The sequence below is a fragment of the Mauremys reevesii genome, linkage group 6 (assembly GCF_016161935.1).
Source record: "Mauremys reevesii isolate NIE-2019 linkage group 6, ASM1616193v1, whole genome shotgun sequence".
Classification (NCBI taxonomy): Eukaryota; Metazoa; Chordata; order Testudines; family Geoemydidae; genus Mauremys; species Mauremys reevesii.
Window position 1 is genome coordinate 30,536,871 of NC_052628.1, and position 25,297 is coordinate 30,562,167.

Below are 25,297 nucleotides of genomic sequence, written 5' to 3' on the forward strand. Positions count from 1 at the left end.
AGGATGGCTCTCGCTTTTCACTAACACACAGCTGGTTATGCTCTGCTCCTCTCCCTCTTTCTTTCCCCAGTGTGGTTCCTAGGAGTAAGGGCAGTATTTCACCCAAAGTCACAAAAATTGCTACTTTATCGTCACAATAATATGTAAACAATCTTGTAAACATGTAAAGATGATAGAGGCCTGGGTTCAGCAAGGTACTTAAACATTCACCCTAACTTTAAACTTGAACATAATCCCACTGACTTCATGGAGACATGAGCTTAAAGTTGGGCACATGCTTAAGTGACTTGCTGAATTGCGATCTAACTGCATAAGAGTCCACTGGGTCAGTAACCAGAGTCACGGTTATTTTTTACACTGTAAAGTAATGGGGAGAAATCAGAAGCAGGAAGCCTGCTAAACAATCAGTGTGGTCTCTAGATGACAGAAGTGCTTATGGAACACCCAGCAAAGACAATGTCATTGCGGAGTAGCTAAATGAATTCTTTGCATCGGTTTTCACTGCAGAGGATGTGAGGGAGGATCCCACACCTGAACCATTCTTTTTACGTGACAAATCTGAGCAACTGTCCCAGATTGATATGTCAGTAGAGGACGTTTTGGAACAAATGGATAAATTACACAGTAGTAAGTCACCAGGACCAGATTGGATTCACCCAAGAGTTCTGAAGGAATTCAAATATGAAATTGCAGAACTACCAATATCTGGTATGTAACCTATCACTTAAACCAGCCTCTGTACCAGACGACTGGAGAATAGCTAATGTAATGCCAATTTTTTTAAAGGCTCCAGAGGCTATCCTGGCAATTACAGGCTGGTAAGTCTAACTTTTAGTATCAGCAAATTAGTTGAAACTATAGAAAAGAACAGCATTATCAGATACATAGATTAACACAATATGTTGGGGAAGAGTCAACATGGCTTTTGCAAAGGTAAATTCATGCCTCACCAATCTATTTGAATTCTCTGAGGGTGTCAACAAACACATGGATAAGAGTGATCCAGTGAATATAGTGTACTTGGACTTTCAGAAAGCCTTTGGTAAGTCCCTCTCCAAATGATCTTAAGCAAAGTAAGCTGTCATGGGATAAGAGGGAAGGTCTTCTCAGGGATCACTAACTGGTTAAAAGATAGAAAACAAAGGGTAGGAATAAATGATCAGTTTTTACCGTGGTGACAGGTAGCAAAGTTCTCCAAGGAATCTGTGCCATTCAACATATTCATAAAAGAGCTAGGGGAAAGGGTAAACAGTGATGTGGCAAAATTTGCAAATGATACTCAAGATAGTTAAGTTCAAAGCTGCCTATGAAGAGCTACAAAAGGATCTCACAAAACCGGGTGCCTAGGAAACAAAATGGCAGATGAAATTCAATGTCGATAAGTGAAAAATAATGCACACTGGAAAACATAATCCCAACTATACATACAAAATGGCAGGGTCTAAATTAGCTGTTACCACTCAAGAAAGAGATCTTGGAGTCATTGTGGATAGTTACTCAATGTGCGGTGGCAGTCAAAAAAGCTAACAGAATGTTAGGAACCATTAGTAAAGGGATAAATAATTAGATAAACATATCATAATGCCACAATAAATCCATGGTATGCCCACACCTTGAATATTGTGTGCAGTTATGGTTGCCTCATCTCAAAAAAAATCTATTAGAACTGGAAAAAGTACAGAAAAGGGTAATAAAAATAAGTAGGGGTGAGAACAGCTTCCATATGAGGAGAGATTAAAAAAACTGGGACTGCTGATATTAGAAAAGAGAGGAGTAAGGTGGAATATGATAAAGGTCTATAAATTCATGAATGGTGTGGAGAAAGTGAATAAGTAAGTGTTATTTACTCCCTCGCATAAGGCAAGAGCCAGGAATCACCTAATGAAATTAAGAGGCAGCAGGTTTAAAACAAAATAAAGAAGTATTTCTTCACACAGTGCACAGTCAACCTGTGAAACTCATTACCAGGGGATGTGGTGAAGGCCAAAAGTATAACTGGGTTCAAAAAAGAATTAGATAAGTTCATGGAGGATAGATCCATCAATGGGTCAGCAAGGCTGCCCCATCCCCTGGGTGTCTCTAAGTCTCCAACTGCCAGAAGTTGATACTAAACAACCAGGGAATGGATCATTCAATAATTGTCCTGTTCAGTTTATTCCCTCTGAAGCATCTGGCACAGGCCACTGTCAGAAAACAGGATACTGGGCTAGATGAACCATTGCTCTGATCTAGTATGGCAGCTCTTATGTTCTTATTTTCTTAAACAGAGTCAAGATTTTTGTTTTTACCTACTTGCTGATCAACATATACATAAATTCAAGATCCTGTGCAGTTCATATTTACAGATGTTGATGAATCTCAGCAAAAAATGTATGTACAATAGCTTTGCTTTTGTTAAGTGCATAATTATTGGAGCTCATACCAAAGCATAACATTGTAATAGGTTCTAATGCATATATATAATTTCAATGTGGGTATTTATTTTCTAGAATTTATCCAGTATCATACTTTAGCAATAGTGGAAAAGCAGTACTGTTTAGTTATGAAAGGTGAGGAATCTGCCCCTAATTAACTGTGTGATATTAGTCAATACACAACCTTGTTCCATTTCAATCAGTGGCAGAACTCCCATTGACTACAATTGCAGTAGAACTGGGCCCTTAACTTTTTGTGATTTCGCCCATCTGTAAAATGGGCATAATAATAATTTCCTGCCTCACAAAGCTGTTGTGATGACTAATCTAATGTATCCCAGTCCTGCAGTCCTTATTTGTGTGAAGGCCCAGTCCTAAGCACCTTCTACTCCTAACCCAGTATTAAGAACTGGGGCCTTTAATATTTAACAAATGTAATAAATGTTTAAAACACTTTGAAATAATCTGTTGAAAGGCAATGTGTGAGTGCAAAGTATTGTTATCATTAAGGCCAATAATTAAACTATTGTTAAAAAGTGAATGTTGATTTTTAAAATCCTTCTTCAGTGATTCCTATAAATGAATGTTTTCACTATATTTATGCTTTGTACATATGAAATACATGATATTTGTTTTGAAATTTGTGGGCATAACCTTTTCTAGATCTATGGACTGAGAGGGCCGGATCCGCAACTGGTGTGAAGAGCCATATATCCATTAACTTCAGTGAAGTTACATTGATTGACCCCAGCTGAAGAGCATAGATTTTAAGGCCACGAGAGACCACTATGTTCATTTATTCTGACCCCTGGCCATTGAATTTCACCCAGTAATTCCTGCAGTGAAGAGATCTTTTCCCCCTACTTTGTAAGTGTACACTATCACCCCCCACCCCGTTTCAATATCAATAGAATAACATTTATGCTTCAGACTAACTAGATGTACAGGATGCTGACAATAAATGAGGCTGACCCCAATTATCTTTGAAAATGCAAGTATTACAAAATATAGCAACAATAAAAACATTCATATCTTGACACACGTGGGTGGGAGATGGTGCAGTGCAACATGTGGTGCCAGTATTAGGGTTTCTCGTGTCATACAGCAAATCAATTTCTAAATTAAAAAAAAAAGTAATTTCAGGTTTTAAAAAATCTGATAAGAATTCTCCATCTGCCATGTGCCAGAGTTGACAGCTGCTTCCTTTTACATAGCTAAGATCAACCTGACCTTAGCCAATCAGTCTGTGTGGGATGTATGTTCATTGTTGAACATATTAGTAGAGAAGTATTAAAGCTTGGCAGAATTTTCTGTTCTGTTCCCTCTGTCTTTTGCACTGATTAATACTTATTCCCCTCTATACTGTTTCTGTCTGTCTCATATTTCTTCTCCATGGTAGATGCCTTTTAAAAGTAGCTTGATTCTGGCTGTAGCTGACCTTTTATGGGGTAGTGCTGATTCACATCAAGCTTTTATAGGCCTGTTAGTTTCTGCACATGTGCAAACCAGGGATACTCTCTGACCTACAGAGAAGTTTTTTCTGAAACAACAGTATTTTATTTTATTTTTTTAAATCCATGTTTAGGAAAAGAGAAAATGCTATGCAAATCCAAGCATGACAAATAAATGTTTATACTTACGTTTTGTCATTTGTATTAGGAGTGTTTGTTGAAAAGAATCTAAACAGACAAATGCTTTCTGTTAGAAGGGAAATGGGGAAACTTTCGCTGTCTAATGCAAAAAAAAAAAAGAAAGAAAGAAAGAAAATCAGATTTGGCACAGCCTCAGATGCCAAACGTAAACATAAACACTATCTCCCATTCCCTGCCCTTCCCTCCCTCTTTAATCCCTTGATCTTTCCCCATCTCTCCTCTCTCCATTTCTTATTCTGTCATCCTCATTCTTTTATTTCACCCTTCACCATCTGTTTCTTTCTTTCTTTTCTGTTCCCTTTGGCACTGGGATCAGTTTAAGATCTTAGTTCACCTCTTCACCTCTCTGGTTCTACTTATTCCACTCCACCCCTTCCTCTCTTGTTTTCCCTACTTCATTCATCCCTTTTCCTTCCCTAGTTCCACTTTCTTAAATCCTTATTCCTATATCTTTTTTACTTCTCCATGCACACAAGCTTCTTCCATGCACATAGGTGTGGCCTTCTGATGATTACCACCTTTCTTACCTCCATTCAATTAAGCACTCTCAACTACAATGGGGATGAGACACACTTTACCCTTGGCCACATCAGCAGCCCCTTTGCTGGTTCTACTTGCACTTCTTTCTAGAACAGCATTAAGGTCACATACTGTAGGGAATGTCATCAAATACCATTTGGCACATATTTTCCTGAGGTTTGCCATTTACTGACCAGGCTTATGAAACACATATTTTCTTTTTGTGCCACTCTGAAGACCAACATTTCTTCTTGTTATGGGGCTAACGATTCATACTGGATAATATCCAACACGCTATGAAATCAGTTCTGAAAATAGAGATGGTGAAAATAGTACAGTGACCCAAATCTGTAACTCAGACATACGATAAATTATTATATTAACATAATAGAATGTAGTTATACACAGCTTCCTGGAATGCAAAACAATATGATCCCATAACATATTTCACACATAAAGTTTCTTCAGATGTGGAGTTCATCCTTTAATGTTTGTTTACATGGGGAAACAGAAGCTGTATGGAATAGAAATTGATGAATCACTAGATATGTATGCAAATAACCATACATGTACAAATATACATCATATACAGACAGAACAAATGATGACAGGCTTGAGATCTTGCTGCACTTATCTCTGATACATTTATTTCCATGAGGTTGGGCGGAGCACAGAATTACAAAGAAACAAAGCCATAAGTGGCTCTAATAATGGTTATATACTCCACATTAATGTTAGTAATGTGCAACATATGTATCAGCTGTATCTGTTGCCCTAATGCTCATTCCCTTTTTATATCTATACATATCCATATAGAACACAATATGGTGATATGATATACCTTTCATCTTCATAAGTCATGGATGGCATATGTCCCACTAGTGGGGAAAAATGCTAAGCTATACGTATGTTGTGCATGGCCAGTCTTAATGTATGATTTATGATTTACTGAAGGTTTTTATTTGCCGCCGTTCAGAACAGAGACCACAGAACAGTGGACAGTACATAAAACTACACTTTTTATTTTCATGAATCAGAGATGGTTGCATGAGGAGCCGTTGTTCATCTCTAGTTCACAAAGATAACATGTTGATTACACTTCTTACTCTCAGGATTCTTCTTTACCTTTTCATTTTGTGTTTAGCTACTGTAACAAATTTGTGTTTTCCATATGTACAGTTTAGAAGCTTCTAATGCCGGCATTAGATGATTTTGTCTTCTCATTAGAATATAATAAACTTATGTAATGCTGGTGTGTGTGTGTGTGTGTATACACATATACATATATCTCCATACACACACACACACAAACACACCCTGCATGTACAATAATGGTGTAGGTTAGGCACAAACAAGCTTTAACTGTTCCAAGTCCAAACCTCAGCTCCCTTAAGAGTCTCACTAACACTTATTTGGTCACTGATTTTGCAAGATTTATGTTTCCAAGCTGTAAGTCAACAGTAGCCAATTTAAAGGGGTAACATTTCATGATTTTATACATATTTCTATTGTATTAACTCAGCTAATTTATTTTAAACTATCTGTCTAAACTGTGTGTGGATAAATGTGTGTTTATTTGAAATAGGTAAATGAAATAATTCAGTAAGAATTAGAAGGCTATAGATGCTAATTTTATTTTATTTTTATGCAATAAAATATACCTGTATAAGGACCAAATCCTAGTGACATATGTATATAAGGTTTAAGGCAGTATAACAGATCAACACCTGTCAATCAAAGATCCCATAACCAATTATCAAACTGATTGTCTTGATTCATATACAGATATATTCCTTTACTTATAATGTCCTTTCTGCCTTTTTTGTTTCCCCAGCTTTAAAATGTATTAAGAAAATACAACTGATGCATTGAACAGGCGAATGATCATTTGGAAAGCAAAACCGGGAGTGCTGCTTTCAATAGGGATGATTTAACAAAGATTTTGGAAGCTCCAAAAATCGGTGTCTAATTGCTTAAAGTAAAAACATCATTTGTTTAACTAAAGAAGCTCTTTGTAACGCAACAGGCATAGATATGACTCAGATAGTTTATACACTTTTAAAATATACTCTCCACTTCGATAAAATCAGAAACTATCTCCCGTTTCCATCAAAAAATCCTGTTATGTGAGATGTGGAAATGATAAGTACTAATAAGGTATTAAGTTTAGCTTTCAAATTCCTACCCCTGTAAGTTATGGCTCATTGTCTAAGAACTGAGATATTTTCCTATCAACTTCAGCCCTGATCTCTGCACTCTCCCTAAAGCTCCCCAATTTCCTCCCTCTCCCATACACACTTGTGTGCAATGACTTATTCCACACCACAGTGGACAAAGTATACACCAATGTTCCAAGTTGCAATAATTGCAATATGCTGTTATCCTGGCAGGGCTTCTCAAAGCTGACTTTCCCGAGCCTGTGATCACGCTTGTTTCTGAGAAAGCAGAGAGAATTATTTAGCAAATATGTAAGGACGCAGGATTAGCACACGCTTCCCTTTAAAATTTAAAGATCATACTTTATCTTAAAAACAATGAGTTTCTTTTCTTTTGTTAATTGACTGGTTTAAGGCCCCGTTTCGGAAGTTGTTTCGGTCCTTGCGCGTCCATTATCTACAAAGATCTCAAAACAAACGTCTTTGGTCATCTACTCAGCAACAGTGGGTCGGGATCTAGAATTCACCTTTTGTACCCAAAGCCATTCTCAAGTGCATGACTTTTCACGGTTTTAAAGGAACGGGAGAGATGGCTCATGTACTTGAAAAAGTGACCATTTTATAAACAGCACTTAGCTAGGCATTATGCGTGGGGCTGTTATGATGAAGCATGTTCAAATATAACTGTACATGTTTACAGACCCCACCCTTCAACCCCCAGGAAAATGGATGAGACCAGCTTTTCGCGTTTTGATCCCTTCCCTCTGTTCCTCACTAGTTTCTCCCTACCTATCGGTACATCAGTGGTTTTACAAGCGGAGATGTGGTTTCAAAGTATTTTTGTCTAGTTATTAAGCAAAGAGTTCATCAGTTCGAGTTGATGTATGTCTTTGTGCCAGGGACTAAGATGACAAACACCCATCCTTCTCTCTCTCTCTCTGGTATATTTAAGCCACTGAAGGGCCCGATCCCGCGGTTCTTAGTCCCATTGGAGTCAATGGGACTCTGTCCTGAGTAAGGACTGCAAATCAGACGCTAAAATTTCACACACACACGATCTTTCCACTTATTTCTAGACAAGGTCCCGGATTTATTTCCTTTAGTCGTACAGTTCCTGGCGTGGGGAAAGATAACAAAGGGAAAAGTTTAAAGCAATAAATATCAAAGCTGCGTCCCCGTGTCCCTTATTTTTGGCTACAGCCCTGCTTTTCGATCGCGTTCAATGGATACTAAGTATAGGTAACACTTCACTGACCAAATCTGTGTATTTAAACCTTTCCTTGAGATTATCTCATTTTAAAGCATTCGCTTCTGAACCAATCTCATCATTGTAAAGGAACATTTTTGGGTGAGGGCTTGATGAATTTTCTTGCCCCAGTGCAAGATGTTACTTTCCTCCATGTATTTTTGTTTATAAATTTCCCGTTTCTGCCTGGATTAAACCTAGGGACGTTTTAGCTGCCCTGTTTAGTGATAGATTTAATGCTGTCAGATCTGGTAGGGAAGGGATGTTACTTCTTTAAGTGGTTGGACGATTTAATAAACCGTATTGTATTATTAACTCGAGAAGGCTCTAAGCTTCCAGAAAGCCACTGACAGTTTTTCTTGTGTTTTGATAGATTTAGTGCTGATATGGTACATTTCTTCTGAACATTCAGCAGCCAGGGCTTGAAGATTAAAGATCGCACCCCTCTGGAGAATCAAGCCCTATTCTCCGGAGAATCTAATAAATTTCATGATTGATTTCTCCGCTGCATTGTTTTGTATTTCAATATTAACAAAAACCCGTCCTCAGCATATTTCATTGGCACAAACCTGATTCACATGCCGGATTCCGTGATGCAATTAAAATAAATTTGAACCTTCAGGAGTCCAAATCTGCTCGACCAATTCAATCCGCTCTGTTTTAGAATCGTCTGTCTGGTCCCAAGCGTTACAGAAAAGTTTTGAACTGACCTTAGTCCACACTGTCAATTCTTAAGGCTTGAATAAACTGTCGGATAACTCTTTCCGCGTGCGTATTTTACGGTAGTGTTGTAGTGGAACACAAATATACCCCGCCAGAATCTAATCTATAGCAAAGAATCAAACGTTGTCTCTGCGGAGACTTTCCTCTACTGTCTGAATAAAATAGAATGTCAATATAAACGTTAGTCTCGTAAATGTACGCCGAAAGACTACATTAGATCCGGTGATCGGTCTAGCATTTTAAAAGGCAAGTCTCATTCATTAAAAATATAACACCGATTCAACGCAGTGTCTGCACAATTCAAGTTCAGGCTTAAAGTCCAGTTGTGAACTAAATTACCGCATCCCTTTACTAAAATCAAAATGACTGGCTGCCTTTACACTCGTGGAGATATATATTTTAAAAAAACCAACAACCGTGATGTTGTCTTCCGAGACAGTGCTGTAATTATTTTGTTCAGTGGATGAATCTTCTGCAGTTTTACCGCTATCAAAATACATACCTGTGCCTTTGTATGTATAAATAGATACACATTATTTATGGAATGTAAAGGGTTAATCGCTGCTTCTTTTAAATGCACATAATCTCAACGGAGTCCCTGACCGTGGTGAAAGCTATTGATTGCTTGTATTGCCATACACTTGTCAGAAGACGACCTCTCTCCCCCTTTCCCCCCCCCCCCAAGTAAATAAATAAGGAAAGAAAAGTACAAGGAACAAACAAATAACAGGTTTTCGGAAGTGTCTAAAATACGTACAAATCCCGTTTTATGTCTTCCCAATCACGTGCCTATTGGTATCATAAAAGAGATCCTGCGGCAGCCTTTTTCCTCTAAATACCTTACTCATTGAAACTGGCAGTTCCACTCATTATTCCACTCCCTTAAACCCGATTCTGATGCTGGCTAAATATAGAGCTTTGCCTTCACAGGAACGCGAATCGAATACACAGTAAGCAAATCAGTAGCTGGGGGGAGAGGGAGGGAGAGAGGGGATCTTGATCAAAGCCTCAAATCCCTCCTTTCCTTCCCAATCCTGGTTTGTTGGGCGGAGACAGGTTTCTCGCTTACCGCACATCATTTACAAAGATCAAGCTTAAAATTCAGTCACCTCCGCCAGAAGTATTTCCAAAAAAGGGGGGGGGGGGTAATAGAATTAAAACCAGATTGGGTTATTTTCAAACAAACAATGGTGTTCCACTGGAAAACAGAGGCAGTGTTTCAGAAATGGACTCCTGATTGTAATCCTCGTCGTGTTTAGGCAAATGGAGAAGAATACAGACCATCTCTGGGAAAAGAACACATGGGCCCGGCACAGAAAAGACCCCTCTATATTAAAGTCACTTGTAAACCCCCTCGATGTTTATAATTAAGATCGGGCGCATTTTCTGAGTTACACGTGTTTTTGTATGTGTGGTCCATCAAGGTCTTCCATTCATTTGCTCCCGGAGGAGGTTCATTAGTATGCCACGTTCAATAAGGAATTATTTTTGACCCGACGTAGAAATTCACAAAAGGTCAAAAAATATGCCTGCGCTTGTGACATTAGGGGGATAAATGCCTCTTTTGAACACAAGAGGTCGCTGCTGCGATCGTGTATTAAAAATATTGTCTAAACGGCTAATCACTGCTAGATTTAATCTGCAACAGCCACATTTTTAAAGCGTGTCAGTGGGTTTTCTTGGTTCGTTTGTTTGGTTGGTTTGTTCATGGGTAATGGTAGAAATGGTATAAGGATGGAGAAAGAGAGAGGTCTGAAAAGGAGAATAAATCAGTGATAAGACAAAACGTGAGCGCAAAGGTTATCAAATGATCGTGCTAGTATTTTTATTGCGATATTTCCATGCTACACATTTTATTTTACAGTCACTGTGTAATGGCCTGATCTCTCCCCAGGAGTGTCCCAGACAAAACTCTCACAAATATTCTGCAGTGAGGATGACACTCCCCACCCTGAACTGACTATAGGTTTGATGTATATATTTAATATTCAGTTATGGAATGTCTCCTATTAGAGCTCATAGTGGATGATAGTTGCTTACAATATGTGTGTGAGTTGTGCACAAAATAAGTGTATTCATGTGAAATTGCCCATTATTAAAAGTTTGCCCCAGCCCCATGCCAGCTTGTTTGTTTGGAATTGCTACCATCAGCAATAATTCTTGGTCATTGCTTGTTGGGCTACAGAGCGAAAACACCGCATTGTGGGGCGGGGGTGATTAAAAAAAAAGTAAATAAATAAATAAAACCTCGCCGGTTTCGAGGAGAATTAAATGGTCACCTAGCTGCAACTTCAACTGTTCATTTAAATGTTAAATATGTGAGGTGTGTGTATTTACAACATCTTTGTCTTCTGACATCTTGAACTCCTACTAAGACGGTCATCTTAGTATCTTTACAGGAACCTTCGATTCCCTTTCTAGTAGATTACAATACACCCTCCACATTGCAAATGAAAACATCTTTCAGCCTAAACTAGGATTCCTACGAGGTCATTTGCTTAGTAGTAGCATAATAATCATCACATTTAAATTTAATAACTTTTTGACCATTCCATCGCAACACAATTTCCATGTGTGTATATATAGTCTAGCTGGACTGTTGTTTTTTTCTTTTATCCAAACTCTTGCCGTGTCAGTTTCCTTTAAAAGAAAGGGACGCTGGGGGGAAAAAAGAAAACATTTAGCTGATAAACATTGTTTAGAAGCCTCCAGCTGGAAGGCGCTTAGATAATAAGGTGATGACGGCGGTATAAGAACCCATACAGAACGAGACAGAAGCGGGTTCCAAACAAACCCTAAAAGAATTGTGTAAGGTATTGTTTCATTTTGCATAGTGGAGTTATAACGGTCTGAGGAGGATACAGCTTCACATATTTAACAACTAAGAGAGGTTCAGGTCATAGTATGATCAAAGCCTGAATTTTGCAAAGATATAAAGAAACGGGTGCCTTAAACTTTAAAAATATGCATGTGTTTTACTAGATTTGAAAGCTTTAAATAATTGAGAGTCAAATTATTAAGCCAGCAGCCCCTTAAGCGGTCACTGAAATTGGTTGTGGAAGGTTCCATGGCCCTAAAGTTACAAGGACTTTAGTTTTAGGAGTGCCTGTGTACCGATGTGCATAACTGAAAAAAACACAAACAATATTATTGGGGACCAGCTACACAATATTTCTTATATTTTAGTTCCCTTGAGTAACTTAATGAAATGCTCCACATTTCTCAAAGAAGAGGTACATTTAAAGACTTATGTTACCTCCAGCATTTTCACTGCTGTAAATCCAGACAAAACATAGTAAAAAGGGGGTAGAATTACGTGGGGGGCATAAATTAGTACGTTTGCCACGAAAAGAGACTCTCTGCGCTTTACTGTACGTGTATATCCATTATTGTCGAACCGATGAAAGTGGATAGACCTAAACTTCGGCTTAAACTAAAGGAGACGCAAAAAGGGTTTGAAAAGGGGGAAAAATAGAAAGGAGAGATTTTGAGGGACAGTTTAAGGTAAATATTTGTATCATCTTCTTCGATCTCGTGTTTAGCAGAAATCTATAAAGCAGTTATTCACAGTTGCAAGGGGGAAAAGGAGAATGGAAACGACAGTTGAACCTTGTATATTTGGCTTCATACAGCGAGTATTTCTTTTTATCCCCTGACAAAAGTAGGTGAGCCCCTCATCTAACTGGGGCAAATTCTGCTGCCTGGCAAAGACAGATACCAAGGAAGGAGATAGCTGAAGCCACCCCGCCCCCCAAATATGGAATTATAAATAGCGAAATGTAAATAGCCAGAATCTCCCCCCCCCCCCAAAACAAAAAAAAAGTTCAGTGGGGAGGGGGATCTGACAAGCGCAGCAAGAAATGGAGCAAAGACAGTACTGTAAAGTGAAGGGTACCAGGGGCGCTCGGAAGGAGACCCGAGGACGAGTGGCCAGAATAAAGTCTAAAGGGGAACACAAATGAGGAGTGGGAAAGTTACCCCCGAGCCGCTGCAGCAGCGTTGCAAGGCTACAGCGACTGAAATATGATAATCAGAACAGCTGCTCTGCGCTGCCTTCCACCAATCGGCGCGGGCCAGGCTTGACGTCCCCGCGCGTTACGTCAGGCCAATGGAGATCTAGCCGAGTTGGAGCAGAGAAGTTTGAGTAAGAGATAAGGAAGAGACTAGTGCCCGATCAGCGCTGAGTCCGGCTCCGCAGCGCCTCTTCCAGTCCCAGCACACGGGCAAAACTGGACTGCCCGGCAGCGCGAGAGAGGGCAGTGCCGCCCGGCCAGCAGCGCCTCTGCAGTCCGGCTGCTGCCCAGATCTCACGCTCTGCTTTTCTTTTTAGCAACCGCTTTAAAACCTACTTTGGGGTCTTAACACGAAAGCGCACACCACCATTCCACTGTGGACAATACCCCCTCTTACAGATATGGGAGACATGGGAGACCCACCAAAAAGTAAGGAGGATTTTTTTTTACCGTTGTTGGAATCAATGTGCTGTCTGTTGTGACCGTGTCAGGCAGGGAGCTGCTATGAGCTGCTCATCTGAACTTCCCTGGAATGGTAGAGAAGGTGCCTTTGTTGCCATGCCTGCATGCTTGCTGTGTTTTAACCTCTTATCCTTGTATTTCCATAGCCTTGGGTCCTGGGCGCCTTTAAAGTTTGGGGCGCAGGCAGGATTTTAATGGTACCTCTGCCCCGGAGATTTAGCTACCTTCGCGTTAGACTCCAGTGGGTCTGCCTGAATACACAGCACCTAGCCCATTTAGGCGAATTAGCATTAGGCGTGCGAAGGAGAGCAAGTGACAACTGGAATGCTGTCTAAGCTTGCTCACAATATCGAGCCCTGTGTTATACGGGAGAGGGGTTTAAACATCCACGCGTTCAGTTCCCAACGCTTCCAGCCAAACCCTTTTTAATTTATATATAAAATGATTTCCCCTGGAGCGAAGAAAAATGCAAAACGAGGGAGTTTGGGTTGTGTGCAAGGCTTGCAAAATTAGAAGCTTCACACCGAAGGCTGTTCACATCTGCATTTTAACATACGTTCCCCGCCTCCTTTCTAAATGAGGCAAGGTTTTGATGGCACACTTCAATTACCATCCAAAAGTGCAATGCTTTTTTTAAAAAAAAATCTAAACCTTCCAGAGTATGCCCTATAAGGGATCGACACTAAAAGTGTGTTTATCTCTGTAGGAGAGTAAACGGTTAGTCAATCATGTATTTATTTTCATTTCAGAAAAACGTCTGATTTCCCTATGTGTTGGTTGCGGCAATCAAATTCACGATCAGTATATTCTGAGGGTTTCTCCGGATTTGGAATGGCATGCGGCGTGTTTGAAGTGTGCAGAGTGTAATCAGTATTTGGACGAGACCTGTACGTGCTTTGTTAGGGATGGCAAAACCTACTGTAAAAGAGATTATATCAGGTACGCCATTTACGCTGTTTGATTATTTGGTTAGATTTTACTGTATATAGAGACAGACTGAGGGAGAGGGCTTTTTTGTTTTGTTTTGTTTTTTGGTAAAAAAAAAAAAGTTAGTTCTCCAAAGGTACAAGGAGAAAAGTTCTAGTCAAGTTTATTCCATAAATTAAAATGAAAAATATAAAAAACACTCGAAGTCAGGAATAACTAGGGTTTGTAAGGACGTCTCCTGGTAAAGCACAATTTCCTGCAATGTGTGCTGTGGTCCTAACAAAGCAGGATAGCATCTAAATATATATTTAAATAGTATAGCTATTCAGGCACAGAGCTGATCGCTTTTAAACACATACCTGCATCTCTGTGTGTTTGTTGTATGAGTTACAGGAAGGCAAAAGCATATACAGAATTAAGACACTTCAAACATGTATGCAGTAAAAAAAAATGAACGGACAAATAAACCAATTTACAGCAGGGCCTATTTAAAAAAAAGAAGTTGAAGTTTACAATTCTGTTCTGAAGGAAGATCCTTTTATTGTAAGGTTAAAAGATAGACTACAATGTTTCTTTGCTAAAATAACTGGCAAGTAATCTTTTTAAATATTAACCCCTTGGTGATATCTGACTGCCTTTTCTTTCTTATCTTATCTGTGCTGATGAATTAGACAGAGCAGATCAAATTGCCCATCATCTGTTCGCGAACAATTGGGTATATTTAGATAATGGAACTGCTTCCTTCCTCACATTAAAATCTGGTAACTGATAAAATGTGAGAGTTGCCAATCCTAACACTATAGCGAAACCAAAGCAGAACTTTGGGGGTGTTTATTATTTGCGCTCTTGGGTCATGTTTATCTATTGCTAGCCTTTGGTGTCATCTGCTAGGTTTGTGTATAGCAGAACTTTGTATATTACCTATGCTGTATGGCCAAAACATCGTTACAGAAAATTTCAGGAATAAATATCACCCATTACAGATACCTTTGTAGATTCATTTTAATTCCGAATTAGAACAAACCACTTGAGTTCCTCCAATGCATATATCATAAATAGTTGGGTCCTTAAAGCCTCGTTGTGAAATTATCCTCCAAGTTTTGCAATGTTGAGAACAATCCACTCCGTTCTTAGCTTTACTTTTAAACATATCTGGGAGCGGTGTTTTTATTTTACTTTATTTTATTTATTTTTTAACATTCTTCTTTGACTCTTTCCCAGTTTCAAAAGAGAGAAAATGTTTAGGAGTGTGATCTGGTCGTTTCGTTCCTGTGTGAATTTCATTGATTAGGGGAAATGAGCAAATAATTGCAACTTTGAAAAGTTTCTGCAAAACAAATTTATTTTGTTCAAATTATTTAAAATAAAGAAGTGTACAGTCTGTGCTTGGCGACCTTGAATTAGACTCTGAGCAAATATAAAATTGTCAAGCATATGCGCAAAAATAACTCCTGTGCCTATTAAGCTATAATATTTGGAGATCGAGCAGTTCTTTCATTATTTTTCATGAGATCTTATAATTCAGAAATTTTAGATCTGAGTAGAAATTGAATACATTGTGTGTGACACACACTCTGCTATACATGCACACACAAATAAGGTGTAAATGTGTGTGTGTGTAGACGTACACACAACAGAGATTGTGTGCATTATAGAGGGTATTTAGAAGAGTATCTGTGTGTATACATATTGTAAACTATTTAGGAGTGTGTGAACACGTATATACGTATGTGTGCATATATTTTTAGAATTATACTAACTTGCCTTGTTAATCAAAGAGGTTAGCTAAATAATATTCAGTTTGAGCCGATACACCGCGGAGCTGTGAAATCTGACTCAGAACTACAGCTAATAGACATATATCTCTGTCTATGTAGATAGATACTGCTACCTGAAATGTCCCCCTCTTTCCGTATCGAAGAGGACTCAAGCTACAACACAGTAGCTATTAAAGATGTATAAAACAAAGAGGCGAATTATTTGCTCTGTTGAAATATCAGTAAGGAAGTTTTCCTTTCGTTTGTGTTTGAAGGCTTTAGCGTTCAGCTTAAGGTGGTGCTGGTGGGGAGAGTGGAAAGATTGAATTAGCAGAAAGGCTGGAACGCGGCGGCATTTAAAACGCACTTTAATAGAAAAGTTATGCGACAGAAAGAAGGCGGAAGGTAGAGAGATCTTGAGACCTGTAGTGCCTAGAAAAGTTCCTCCTTCGGTGTCCTGAGAAGGGAAAAGTAGAACTCTAGCTACTGGAAACCCTCGTGTGCAGGAGGCGGCAAAACTCCTGAAGGTTTCATTCAAAAAAAAAAAAAAAAGCTAATAGGTTTGTGTTTGTGCAATGGGTGTCACTCTCTGTCATCGGAGCCAGCCTTTATTTTACATATTATACACGAGCGGGTTGCTACAGCTCTGGAGCAGCGTGGGGGCAGCCAACGTGCCCTGAACCCAGTGTGAGAGCGCCCGGTGCCCCCTCCCCCCCGCCACCCCTTTGCTGGGCGGCTCAGGCTGTGGGGCAGGAGAGGGGTTAGGAAAATCCTTCCTGAGGTTTTGTGTTTGTTCCCCCCCCCCAGTGGTGCTTGAGTGGGGGGGGGGTCGTCTGAGCTCTGCTGCCTTTTACAGCGGCGAGATCTGGGCATTGGCGGTAACTGAATCCGTTTTATTCCTTTCCCCCTTCCAGCTCCTGTGCTGTAAAGGCTTGTTTAACTAGCGGGCGGCGTGTGGCGAGTGGAGCAGGGCCGGGGGGCTGCACACGACTGGGGGTGAAACCTCTTTTCTCCTTCTTGTCTCTGGGCCGGGCCCTGCTCAGGTTATACGGCATCAAGTGCGCCAAGTGCAGCATCGGCTTCAGCAAGAACGACTTCGTGATGCGCGCCCGCTCCAAGGTGTATCACATCGAGTGTTTCCGCTGCGTGGCCTGCAGCCGCCAGCTCATCCCAGGGGACGAGTTCGCGCTGCGGGAGGACGGCCTCTTCTGCCGAGCCGACCACGACGTGGTGGAGAGGGCCAGCCTGGGAGCAGGGGACCCGCTCAGCCCCCTTCATCCCGCCAGACCGCTGCAGATGGCAGGTACTCCTCCAGTCCACAGAGAGAGGGAGAGAGAGAGGGGGGGAGCTGCTGCGACTGCAGGCCACAGCCACTCTGTGCATCTATCGGCTCTGCAGCGAGAGCGGCCAGGGCTTTGTTCCAGCCCTTCCTTCATTCCTCTGCCTCTGTGTGTGTGTGTGTACCGTACAGCCCTGTAGCCATATATGTGCATGCATGCGTCTGGCGTGTTCTATAGAACACGTGTGTGCTGTGTAGATCTCTTTATGGATGAGCCTGCCTATAGAAATGCTATAACCACACTCATAACATGCACATATAGATGACAAAGTAACGGCACATATGACAACAGCACAGGTATACACACACCTGTCTATATCTATGTACACCCATGTATATATCCGAAAGCATATCATTTTATATCTATCTCTAAAACATTATATGTGTGTATGTATTTATATAAACACACTAATACATTATAGGTGTATATAATCTCGTGTTTATATAAATACTTGTGTACACACAGATATAAGCCAGTTTTAAAACCTTTGAAATCTAGTGGTTCGCTGGAAGTACATACCTAAGGTATTGTATGTGCATTTTTCTAATGAGAGCCCTGGGAGAACCAGTGGACTCTTTGGGGCATAAATTTCCTCTTTTGAAAGTGGTTAGTTAGATAGCTAGATAGATAATCTAATGTGTATCTAGTACTTCTATATTAAATCACAAATACCTTTCCATTTACCCTCCCCTCCCCCCCAAAAAACCCCAAAACATTTGGAACAGATTGTTTTAAAACATTGGTAGAAAGGGGGTCCGAAAAGGGATAGACTTAATAACTACAGGCGAGCACTTAGGCTGTAATTTAAAACTGTCAACAAGCTAATCTTCACTAATTGCCTTTTAAAGTGATTCTGCCTTCTTGAAACGTTTTATGTGATTTGATGAGAATTTCATCTTAAACTCTGCGTTGCAACTTTAGACTCGACCCAACATAGAGGTTTACTTACACTTTTAGTTTTCGACCTGTGCAGTAGATATTTATAGAAACTGAGCTTTAGGAAGGGGAACAGCTTTCACGGACAAATAAACAACACAAGATTGGAATGGAGAACTGCTATTCAGGTAACTAACGCTAAGGGATATTTACAAACCTAGCCACGTTTATAGGGGCACAGCTGCCTCTTCTGAACAGTTTTCAAGTGACCTATGTATATATAGCAGAGAAACATATAGCCAATCATTCCAGAATTTCGGACAGATTATGCATATCCCTTCAAGCATATTTGTGCATGTCTTATAAGGAATATTGTGTCTGCAGTTACAAAATTACCAGTTCGATCTTCATCGAATGTCTTTGCTGTTTTGTTGTGTCCATGGAGAAATAGAAACCCGATTTTACAGGACAAAATTGAACACTCCTTGGCCAAGCATTTTAGTAATGTTTACCCTTTATTTTTGGCCAAGTGACATTTAGGGTATTCTAGTAAATTTAATTTCTGAAGGAAAAAAAAGAATCTATGCACTATCAGTAAAAAGATGTATTTCTAACTTTCGATTGACAATGTCCATTTGGTTGCATGTCCCGACGGTTTCCATGAAAATAATCAACCGCCATGCTTTCCCTTCCCCTTTTATGATTTTGCAATATCTTTAGATTTTTAAGGGACACGGTGACATAACTTCACCTTGAACCTCCACTTTCACAAACAGCCCCTTCTCTCGGGATGTGCCTTTCACATACAAGGTTTTCTACAATGGATACGTTTGCTTTGTTTTGGAGCAGTAGTGTAAAACTGTTGGTAGCCGGTGCATGTAATTGTGCTCGAGGTCTCAGGCCATGTTGTGATAGAGTCTACATACAACAGGCAGGCACACAAATTATGCAAAGTGCTCCCGTTTAAAACTTTTAAGCTAACTATCTACTTTTGTGGTTTCTCCATAAATAAATACTTCCCCCCACCCCTTGACTATTATTAAGTAGAATATTGCTTGTCTGTCAAAGATAATACAGGGTTGATCTTCTGTTTGTTTGTTGTCCTCCCACCCCAATCATTTGTACAGTAAAAAATGCCAATTGTGGTGTGATTCCATCAGCTGGTAGGGGAGAGATAAGGACAAGACCTCAGCTGAATGCCAATGGCCTTTTCAGTAAGGATCTACCCCAGAACGCCAGACTCTCTGTAGATTCTCTGCCTCTTACTTATGGGGATCCTGTTCGTTCCTCCCCCCTTCCTTTGCAGCAGAACCTATCTCTGCCAGACAGCCCGCTCTTCGACCCCACGTCCACAAGCAGCCCGAGAAGACCACCCGAGTCCGGACTGTGCTTAATGAGAAACAGCTTCACACCTTGAGGACCTGCTACGCTGCCAACCCCAGACCCGACGCGCTTATGAAGGAGCAACTGGTGGAAATGACTGGCCTCAGCCCGAGGGTCATCAGGGTCTGGTTTCAAAACAAGCGATGCAAGGACAAAAAAAGGAGCATCATGATGAAGCAGCTTCAGCAACAGCAGCCCAATGACAAAACTGTAAGTGGCTGCAGCCTGTGATCCTAATGGAACGTTCCTTCCTGAAGTGGAAATGATCCTTTGATCTTGAAATTGTACCGAGACCATCTCTGACCAGCCTTCTTTGGGGCTGGGTTTTGTCTGGGCAGATAAATGCCGCTGATTATGTGAGAGCTCCATTTTTAAGAAGTACAGCTGTGGTACAAGTTGGTTTGCCTTCAGATTACTGTAAATATTATTCACGTATTCTGTTGTCAGTGCAATTAAAATAGACCATAGCGAGAGGATTACACCGCCTGCTCAAGCGGACACGCCTTTTGGTGGGGCGAAGGATTCAGTGTGCATTAGAGTAAATGTGAGTTGTGACCCGAAGAGTTTAGGGGATGTAATTAAGCCGAGCATTTTGTAATATTTATTTTGCAAATGCGATGGACTCAACGGGAAAAGACGCATTCCCCCTCTTCAATGGGGGAGTCAAAAACACAAATCCGATGCATTTTCTTAGCATTTTCTATATTATAACGTGCATATTCGTATAGGTGAGCAACTGCACCCAATGTAGGAAAAGACAAATGCAAAGGAAAGATTTTGATTTGTCATCCTAGTCACAGTAATTTCAGCGTTACATACGTGTGCATATGCACATATGATGCAAACAAGCTGTCTCGCGTTTAAATTGCAGGATTTAGCAAAACAAGTTGCCTTGCTCCATTTTGCAACCTTTCCCCCCCTCTCCCCCCCCCTTGAGCCTTTTAAGAAGCGACAAGGTGGGTGAGGTAATATCTTTTATTGGACCAACTTCTGTTGGTGAAAGACACAAGCAGCTACTTATTCCCTCTATATTCAGTATATTGACTGACCTGAAAAAGACTATGAATTCATAAGGCTGCCTAGTTAAATGGAATTTAAGGAGATTCATTTTGCCGTATTAGCATGCAATAAAACACAATGTTAGCACACTGTTCCTCAAGACTCCGAGTCATTTTGTACATAAGAGCCGTAGCATTTAGAATACACAAAGGTTTTTCTAAAGCTACTCAGGCACCCGAGGTTGGTAGCGTAGAGGTTATGCGATCCAGTTAAGGTCACAGAGAAAGCCAGCATGGATGCAAAATATAAACCCAGGGTGGTTAACCCTTTCTGGTTCCTTGCCATGTATGCATCGCCAGGCAGTGGTATTTGGTGTAAGTAGTTAATAACCTTTTAGGCAACCGGGCATGAAGAAATACAAGGATTAAGGAGAAAGAAAGTAAGCTTCCAGTGTGATAAATGCAGAAATAGGCTGACCCATAGTAGAATAGAGTAAGACATTCACAGCAGATTAACTATGTAAATACAGGCGACTGTATAGATAAGATAGAATAGCAGTTTATTGACTCAGCGCTTATATACAATAAAGTTAACAAAGCTCATTAACATCTTTTGGTCGGTTGTTTACAGAATATTCAAGGGATGACAGGAACTCCTATGGTGGCTGCTAGTCCTGAGAGACATGATGGGGGTTTACAGGCTAACCCAGTGGAAGTGCAGAGTTACCAGCCTCCTTGGAAAGTACTGAGTGACTTCGCATTGCAGAGTGACATAGATCAACCTGCTTTTCAGCAGCTAGTAAGTGTTAGTTCCCAGATTGAATATGCTAATGTATACACGGGGCAGAATATTGGGTATTCTCTAAACTTGGTGTATCTGTGCTGTGAGATATGAACCCCAGACTATAAATGCATTCCTGACATTTGCATTATTGCAATATGTCAGTACTTAGAATAAAATGGATTTTATATGTCTCCATTCAAAGCCCACTTGAAGTCAGTAAAAAGGCTCCTATTGATTTCAATGGGCTTTGGATCAGACCCATAAACAAGGTCTGAAATAGTAATTAAGATAATTATAGTCACAGAATTTTAAAGCAAATCTATGGCGGAGGCTAGCATTAAAAACTATAAGCAATTCATCATTTTACTCTTTGTAAACTTACAACTTACAACAGCAATTACTAACATTGGGTCCACATTTTTTTCATTTTGCCTATGTAGTACTGAATTGAGTTCAACTATATGAATATGTCAGCCAGACCGATGAGATTCTTAAAACAGGGAGGGTGGGAAAGTGTAAATCTTTCTTTAAGTATGCACCACTAGGCAGATATTTATATCTACCCCATCTGAAATTATGTCTTATATTTTATAAAGGGAATTGTTATTACATAGTCACATGCAAAAGCCAAACAATATTAATGGACTGGCTTAACCAACAAGAAGACAGAAATTTAAGAATAAATTCTGTTCTTAACTCACTTCCTTATGCCTACGTCATTTGGCAGCTCATATGGGACCATATCATCTGCAATACTTAGGCTCAACAAGGTGAATTAAGGACAGAAGTTCAACCTTAACTCAATTTCCTGGCCTAAGTGTGTTTAAACCAGATCTTTAAAATAATAAGGTACGTTGTGTATGGTTTTTCAGTGATTCACAGTGATAACAAATAATAATGAAATATTACCATAGAGGTTTTTGATTGGTCAAGCAACTTTTCAAAATGATCCCTTGGAAAATAGAAATAAAGGTTTGAGGCACCAATGTATATTTCTAGATCTTTCCCTTTAGTGACCCACTCATTTTTATGATGTTTTTTTCTCTTATTCTGATGCTGAAGAATGAATGGAATGCTATGTCCATTTGGAATGCCCTGTAAATTAGCAGACTGTTCTGTGGATGCTATGATACAGATCATCTTGGTTCTAGAGCATCTTCTAGTCCCCATGCTTAAACCAAGCCATCCGATAGGCAGGGGAAAAAAAGAAACAACAACAAAACAAAACAGTGACCTGCTTTGTCTGGTTTACTTTTTATGGGTTAATGGAACAGAAGATCTTTAAGCCTTGGGATAGACTGGCTGTTGGTGGGTACTAGGTCTAGCAACAGAATTCAATATTTTGGGATGTAACCAGGAGGCAAAATTTGCCCTATATTTTTAATGTCAGCTTGACCAAAAATAGAGCATATAGATTGAAAAATGGATGCCTCAGGAGCATTTTGTAGCATGGACATGGTGTAGTGACTGTTCAAGTGGCTGGTGCAAATTTCAGCTATGTAGGCAGGGCCTTAGTCACAGAATCTTCTAACCAAGAAGGAGCAAACTGAATTGTGGGTGTATTAGAAATGCTAAACTCTCCATATTATGGACACTGTTAGATTAAGATCTGATCTCCAACGCACAGTGGCTTTGGTTACCCTTTTTACCCAATTCACTCTCATTTAATATGGACCCATGGAGTCCGCATCCCACTTGGGGAAGAAGATGGCTTGTTGAAAAGAAAACACATTATGCTCATAGAGCCTTGTGCCATTTTTTATTGTATTATGCACCACAAAGGGGAGTGGGAAGTAGCCTTGCAGTTTCATGTCAGAAAACACATAAAGTTCTTAAATAATTGACTGCAACATACTGTTGGGAATTCCCAAACAATTAGAATGCAAAGATTTCTGAAAGACCTGAGAAAACAGGTCTAATTAATATCAGTTTTTGTCATCATTCTCTCCCCCGTCCCCCGGTTTTGGTTTTAGAAATCAATTTTGTTCAGTGAACTGTTCTGGGGACTGATTCAAAAGTCATTCAAGTCAATGGAAAAACTCCCATTGTTTTCACTGGGATTTGGATGATGCCCTTTGTAGTGCATGTTGCTTATGTATTTGTGTTTCTTTTTCTTCTCCTCCTGCCTTTCATTGATAACTATAACTACATTTGTAACCTCCCCTCCCCTCCCCTTATTTTCTTTTGGGCAGGTTAATTTTTCAGAAGGAGGACCAGGTTCCAATTCCACCGGAAGTGAAGTAGCATCAATGTCCTCTCAGCTCCCAGATACACCTAACAGCATGGTAGCCAGTCCTATTGAGGCATGAGGAACAATTAATTCAGATTTTTTTATTATTATTTCCCCCTGTTGAAGAGAGCGGGAAAGTTATCACGTTGGGACTCTGAAACTTAAAAGTATTTAATAAACCTGTAATGAACCTAGCAAAGAACGCTCCAGAAGTGCACGGAGTCTTGTTATAAATGACAAGGTGAAATGGTAGCAACACTGTGAAGACAATCATGGGATCTTACTAGAATAATAATAATTTAAAAGAGTAAATAAACACATGATATCCAGTGATCACAGGAGCATCGAAAAGACGTTTTTGAAACGTAGAGGATTTGTATTTATGGATCTCAGAAAAAAAGAAGCATCCTTTCATTTGACTGAACATAGAAAGAAACCGAGCTAGAGAGACTGTCTGTACTCCATCCTAATCCAAATGGTGCTGTTTCTTATTGGTCATTGCCTTGCCAAAAAGGAGCTCCAATAGGTTTCACAACATCAGGAAAAGACAATCCAGCCCCGCATGGTTGAAAGATTCATTGCAGGAAGCAGGAGCTGCATTGGTTTGCAATGGTTTTTTTTAGTTGACTCTTAAGGGGTTGTTTCCTGGGTCTCTTATAGCATGTACTGTAGCTGGGGTTTTGGTTTTGGTTTTGCTGAGATCCATCCTCTATGGAGAAGTCTGAAGCGACTTTAAAAATAGGTTTTTGAATTCCTATTTAAAAACCGACTTATAAAGCATTGCAACAAGGTATACCTCTACTTTGCCACAAAGCGTCTCGGGATTGTGTTTGAATCGTGTCCGTCCAAGAACTTTCCCCCCCAAAGATGTGTATAGTTATGGGTTTAAACGACTGTTTCTCTCTCTCTCTCTCTCTCTCTCTCTCTCTGGAAATAAAGAGGAAAAAAGAATTTTTTTTGGTTTGCTCTTGCATTGCAAAAATTATAAAGTAATTTATTATTTATTATCGGAAGACTTGCCACTTTTCATGTCATTTGACTCTATTTTTTGTTTTTGTTTGCTGAAGTAAAAGAAAAAAGAAAAAAAGAAGAAAAAGGTTGTACCGTGGTCTTTGAATTATATGTCTAATTCTATGTGATTTTGTCTTTTTTTCTTAAATATTATGTGAAATAAAAGCGCCATATGTAGAATTATTATATCTTCAGGACTATTTCACTAAATAAGCGTTTGGAATATAGAAAAATAAAACTGATAAAAGTTCCCTCTTTTCTATATTTACAAGTTCGCAGCTAAATACCTGAAATAAAATATTGCATGCGAAGTCGGTATTATTGAAAATACAGAGTGTGATATTTTATTGCAAGTATTAACGATCAGCTTGTAAATTTCAATTTCGACAACTGTATCAGGGCTAGTTGGATGCCTTAGCGTTCAATTGATAACGTTACAAACTTTCCCTCCCCCCTCCTCTCCTACCCTTTAAAAGTGATACTACTCTAGGCATAACCAGACAATGCTGAGAAACCTAAAGAACTGACATAGCCAATAGAGCTCAGCTTTTCTGAGCTGTATTATTTAAAAAAAATAAGAAGAAAGTGCTGTATACCAAAGCCTCGTTAAGACTGCTGAAGTGACCTGTATTTGAAGTATAAGCTCCTGATAAAAGGGACATATTTTGCTTAGTAAGTCAAGTATGACTATTATTTATCAGTGTCTGCTGTCAAAACGATTGAAAAATGCTGCAGGAGGAATAGATTTGAGGGGATGTTGCTGTGAAATCTCACGATTGGTGTTTCTCTTATTTTCTTTCGACTTC

The 25,297-nt window shown here is 39.7% G+C and overlaps 1 protein-coding gene and 1 long non-coding RNA gene across 6 annotated transcripts in view; one reads left to right on the plus strand and one right to left on the minus strand.

Moving 5' to 3' along the window:
• The window catches only part of LOC120408540, a 28,006-nt gene extending 18,405 nt beyond the window's left edge, over window positions 1-9,601 (minus strand). For all 4 annotated transcript variants that reach the window (XR_005600767.1, XR_005600768.1, XR_005600766.1 and 1 more), the window contains exons 1-3: window positions 9,468-9,601; window positions 4,780-4,893; window positions 4,055-4,145 (exon numbers count right to left, since the gene is read on the minus strand). This is a non-coding gene — a long non-coding RNA (uncharacterized LOC120408540). The remainder of the gene's footprint in view (window positions 1-4,054; window positions 4,146-4,779; window positions 4,894-9,467) is intronic.
• A 3,253-nt stretch (window positions 9,602-12,854) lies between these two features.
• On the plus strand, window positions 12,855-24,398 carry ISL1 (ISL LIM homeobox 1). Of its 2 annotated transcripts, none has more exons than XM_039544977.1 (6): window positions 12,855-13,152; window positions 13,935-14,124; window positions 16,913-17,172; window positions 19,392-19,678; window positions 21,098-21,265; window positions 23,443-24,398. In XM_039544977.1, the coding sequence occupies exons 1-6, from the start codon at window positions 13,125-13,127 to the stop codon at window positions 23,557-23,559; spliced, it is 1,050 nt and encodes a 349-aa protein (XP_039400911.1). In that variant the 5' UTR covers window positions 12,855-13,124; the 3' UTR covers window positions 23,560-24,398. The 2 variants fall into 2 exon arrangements, with proteins under 2 accessions (XP_039400911.1, XP_039400912.1); XM_039544978.1 differs by having other exon boundaries at window positions 19,395-19,678.
• The last annotated feature ends 899 nt before the right edge of the window (window positions 24,399-25,297 follow it).

Excerpts from the sequence above, each read along its gene's own strand:
- ISL1 (XM_039544977.1), top strand. The coding sequence starts at position 13,125 with ATGGGAGACATGGGAGACCCACCAAAAA. Across the intron at positions 13,153-13,934 it reads CATGGGAGACCCACCAAAAA|AAAAACGTCTGATTTCCCTA; the intron begins GTAAGGAGGATT and ends TTTTCATTTCAG. Across the intron at positions 17,173-19,391 it reads CAGACCGCTGCAGATGGCAG|CAGAACCTATCTCTGCCAGA; the intron begins GTACTCCTCCAG and ends CTTCCTTTGCAG.